This window comes from Armigeres subalbatus, chromosome 1 (assembly GCF_024139115.2).
Source record: "Armigeres subalbatus isolate Guangzhou_Male chromosome 1, GZ_Asu_2, whole genome shotgun sequence".
NCBI lineage: Eukaryota > Metazoa > Arthropoda > Insecta > Diptera > Culicidae > Armigeres > Armigeres subalbatus.
The window spans coordinates 35,657,957-35,662,948 of record NC_085139.1 but is presented as its reverse complement, the minus strand read 5'-3'; the positions used below and the strand labels follow the sequence as shown (position 1 = coordinate 35,662,948).

General features: G+C 41.3%; 1 protein-coding gene across 1 annotated transcript; it reads right to left on the bottom strand.

Annotated features, from left to right (window-relative positions):
• Nucleotides 1-649: 649 nt before the first annotated feature.
• On the bottom strand, nucleotides 650-3,712 carry LOC134224274 (nucleoplasmin-like protein). Its single transcript, XM_062703611.1, has 2 exons — nucleotides 3,553-3,712; nucleotides 650-1,826 (listed from the first exon to the last, which is right to left on the bottom strand). The coding sequence occupies exons 1-2, from the start codon at nucleotides 3,572-3,574 to the stop codon at nucleotides 1,324-1,326; spliced, it is 525 nt and encodes a 174-aa protein (XP_062559595.1). The 5' UTR covers nucleotides 3,575-3,712; the 3' UTR covers nucleotides 650-1,323.
• Between the last annotated feature and the right edge of the window lie 1,280 nt (nucleotides 3,713-4,992).

The window sequence follows — 4,992 nt, the reverse complement described above, 5'->3', positions numbered from 1 at the left end:
ACACCTCCTCTTGATACGGCTTAGTATTTGAAGCGCGTTTGTCTGCCAAGGTGGCCGGTGGCGCTTTGTTTATTACGAATTGTCTTCGGTAAAAAAAATGGAGAAAGTTCGCGAAGAACTATTGGCGTATTCTGGATCCAAAATGTTCTCCCAATCGAAGGATGAGAAAAATTCAGTACCTACTACAACTGTGACCAGTTTTGCGGTAGTCATAGTAGAATGAAACCGGAGAAACCACGACAACATGAGGCAGACTATGGTCGAAACTGTTAACGGGGGATGATGTGCAATCAGCTTCACTCGTGGCGATGAAGCCATATTTACGGATGTGAGTGTCCCTTCATCGCTAACGAAACATAAGTCCAAATAGCGATTATTTTCATTAGCAATGGAATTGATCGGTTGTAGCGTGGCTGAACTGTAACTATTAAGAAACTTCGTTGCTCCAGCGTGGAGAACGGAGACTAGTATTCGGGAAAAGGAAGCCCTTTGGGGGGAGTGTTCCCACGAGATACCTGGCAAGATAAAGTAACCAAGTACGAAAATGTGATCAATAGACAGCCATATCGAAGAACTTGCGAAAATGATAAGCACTGCAATTCAAATTGGAGTTTCGAAGGTCAACGAATAGGTTACGCTCATTGGAATGTGTATTTTAATTTCTTTATTTTCTCACGTTTCTTGTACCTCTTCTTAATCCGCTAACTTTCTCGCTTTCATATTCCTTGCTACACTTTATGCCATTGCCTGCCTCTGATTGTAGTTAAGTGGCCACCAAATATTTTGCCCTTCTTCGGGTTATCAAGAGGTATTTTAATGGTGATAAGAGTCGAACCTCGCTGGAGTTCATTTTTATTTTCCAGCAAATGCTGCCCTTTCTGCGGCACAACCTGGATACAGATGTGCAGGCGCCGACAGGAAATATACATCGGAAGTGGAAAACAGAGCGTGGTAAAGGGGATAGGAAGTGAGCTTTCTTATGAACTAACCTTTAATATTAAATTTAGGATTTGTTTTTTTAGTCGAGGAAGCAATTTGCTTCCTCCGTTCTTGTTTGAATTTATTGATTGAAGAAGGAACGGTTTAATATTTATTCCGAGTGGTTACTATGCATTGATATTAATGACTTTACTCGACTTACAATTCCTATTGGTGGTAGAATGCTGCTGTTGTTTCAGATGTGTATATTGTTAATGTTTAATTTTAAAAAGGAGCAGGATGTTCTGTAGGGAAGGGAAGGGAAAACGAACATAAACACTTACAGTCATTGAGTGTATGGGTGCATTAGTTCGCAGTATCCAAGGGACCTCAGGAGATGATAGCTTATTTCTTTTTGCTGTTTTTGGCACTATTACTGCCAGCGGGAAGGCCACCAGGCTTGCCCTTAGAGTTATTGGTGAGCTTCTGCTTCTTCTTTTGTGGGCCACCCTCCTCATCGTCATCCTCGTCGTCTTCTTCTTCCTCTGGAACTTCCTCTTCCATTTCTTCCATATCCTCGAACTCCTCGACAAGCGAGCCTAGCAAATGCTGTCCATGGATGTGTACCGGTCCCTTGCCTTCTACCAGTGTAAACGTCACCGGCGAGTCGGAGAATTCCAGATCCAGACGACACTGCCGGGCTTCGCCGACCTTCAGCACGGCGATCGGAATGCGCAAGGTATCCCGAATGGTCATTGTTTCTACCTGCACTACGTTGAATTCATCGGAGGCGGCTTCGTGTCCCAGAATACACTGCTTGATGATCAGTTTGTGTGTGCGTGGGTAGCCTTCGGCTTTGGTGTCTGGGTCCCAGGTCACAGTTTTGTTGCCCTCCTTCAAGGTAGCTCCTGTCGAAAGAAGAAAAACAAAAAGATTTGTAGCTAATCATAATGAAGGATTATATTATTTCGGAAATTATCATCTTTGTTCATCATGCTTTTATATATTGTCAATAGAGCCAACTGGGGTCTCCAGTAGCCTTGCGAGCAAAGGCGTAGGATTGCCAATCTAGAGATGGCGAGTTTGATTCACGGTCCAGTCTAAGTTGTTTTCAGGTGGGAAACATGCTCGACTCCCTGGGCATATTGTACACATTGTACTTGCCATACAGATACATACCCATGCAATGACGGGCATAGAAAAGCTTCCAATTAATAACTGAGGAAATGCTAATAGAATACTAAGTTAAATAGCAGACCAAGTTCCAGTTGGAATGCAGATCCATTGAAGAAGGAAAAGAAGAGCCAACTGTTGATAGGAACCGATTCGCCTAAATTATTTTAACATTTGAATGTGTAAATTATTATTAATTAACCGTTAACCTAATAATACTATGCCGACTTTACCTAAGCATTTAATGTAAAAAGTTCATGTGATTTTTTCAATAAACTTTAAACTAGGTATAAAAATTAATGTTGAGGAAACAAATTGGATTTCAACATGAATACATCTACATAGGGGGAATGACGGCTTTGGCAGGTTTTGTTCTATTATTGGCAGAGGGGTTTTTTATGACTGACAGGCTCAAATTTGGCCTAAACATTCTTTGCATATCAAAGAATATTGTGAACAAATTTCATAAAATTTGGTCGACAAAAACCCCCCTGCCAATAATAGAACAAAACCTGCCTGAAACTGTGGATTATTTTTACCTACGTAAAGGAGAACCTCCAGTAGTTACTTCCGTTTGATCAGATACAATAATAGGTACATGCAGGCGGCAGTGTAAGGAGGTTATCACTCTTTTCAGAAGAGTAGGATTTTGTGAATTCATATTCTATTCGAGACATGCGGATTCTTTTCTTTGCAATTTGTTAACATGTTACATTGTGACCAGTCAAAATCGTCAAAATTAGTCATGAAAAATGGGAAAAACTTATAGTTTTTGAATAAATGAACTATAGATGCCATTATTGCTACTACCGAATCGTGGAGGATTTAACCGTGACACATCCTAGATTGCAAATAGAATTAATAATCATGACGTGCAAAACGGCAAAATTGCTTAATTGCTTTAGGAACCAACTCTTGAAATTCTCTAGAAAACAGCCAACCAAAACACGCGGGCAACGAATCAGGAAAACATGCTTCAAGCAATCAAAAGTACGCTACATTTTATTATTGGCGCGCACACTAACCTCACTGTTTTCAAGTGAAGAAGCAAAAGTAAACAAAAACGTGAAAAAGATTGTGGTAGGCGCCTACGCCACCGAAGGACCGTAGCGCGAGCGCGGTTAGGATGCCGGCAAAATTATGCCGGGTAGCGGATCATATACAGATTCTGAAATCCTCCTAATATTCCGAATTAGGTTCGATAACTATTATACGAATATTTTTGGCTATTCAACTACGAAAACTCAAGCATTCACAAAACGATCGACCAGGAAATAAATCTTCGCATCATCATTACAAAAAGCTGCGTCGGCAATTTGGCAGCCATTCTTTACCCATTACGAAATGGCAGCGAGAGACGCCGACTCGCGACGGGTAGCCACTTTCACGAAAATCGGGCTAAATACGCCTGAATTCCACAAACCACTATTCCAAAATCGCAGGAAAATGTTTGCTACTCACCATAAAAGTATTCGTCAGCCATTTCGGTGCTTTTTTCCGCGTTAACACTAATTTTTCACTTCTAGGCAAATGGAAACACGGCAACTTACACCACGTTAGGACTAGCAAGAGAAATACCGCACATCCGTTTTCTGACTCTTTCTGTCAAACAATAAAAAGACGAACATCGCTCTCCGTCGGGTTTGGGTAGCGGCCGCCGCCGGGCCAATTTGAAACGGATCGGAACGCAATGAAACGCCATCGTCTGCAGTTATTTGCCGCCCGAATTGCCATAGCGAACATGTCAAACAGGCGGCTTTTAACGAAATAAGGCTCTATCTGACGTTTATCATCTTTCTCTTGCACGCGCACGGGAAGGATAGGATTTGTTTTCATACGGAAACGCTTCGGAAGCGTTTCCGTATGAAAACAAACCCTATCCCGTCCGTGCGCGTGCAAGAGAAAGATGATTAACGTCAGATAGCCTTATACTGTCATTTCGGTACTAACCCTGGGTGAATAAAATGGATGTTTCCGCTCTCAAACACGGAGAAATTTATTCACCGTTCATCGTTTTCTGTGGTATAAGGTATTGTCTGATTTTGTCAAAATTGCACGCGGCGAACCCTTCAGGAAAGGTACCGCCGCGCTTTCTGCACCGAATTCTACACCCCGTTTATTTGATTCTTATGGGTGAATAGCATTGCCAAGAGCATTGCGGTGTATCGTTTGACGCGGCCGTACCTTTCGACAGTGATTCGCCGCATGAAGTTTTGTGCAAGTACCCATTTGGGAACATTACAAACGCCGCGCAGTGTATCACCTGGGAGCTGCGGACTCGATCGATTCTAATTTTCAAGATATTTCGCTTGAAACCCGCAAATTTACTCTCAGTGTTCAATGTACATGTTACGATTGTCTCACATTGAATCATCATTATGTTTATCTTTTAAAAATTAATTTCAAAGATTTCATCGATTTGGCGCATTGTATAAATTATTGTTCCGATCGTAAAATTAAATCATGCTGTTCACTTATCGTAATTCCTCGATAGGTTTGAAATGACACTAAATAACTGAGTTTTGTTAGAAATCAACTATAAATATTATGAGTTGATTTACACGTGTACTCTCTCGGCTACGCTCAGAATGCTCACAAACTCTCTCGATGCGATGGATACTTTTTGACAGCTTGCGATGGAGATTTTTTGACAATCGTTTTAACTCTATTCGCAGCTCCCAGTGTATCACCACGTATCACATTCAGAAAATCTGAAACTAAATAATCGATTTTGAACCTCTCTAATGGCCCGTTTACATATAGGCTAGTTCTAGCGGACAATGCACTGTCCGACAATACTAGCTCGATATTAGCATAATGTAAACACTATTATAGCACATGACAATTCCTGTTTACATTATGCTAATTTTGCGCTAGTATTGTCGGACAGTGCATTGTCCG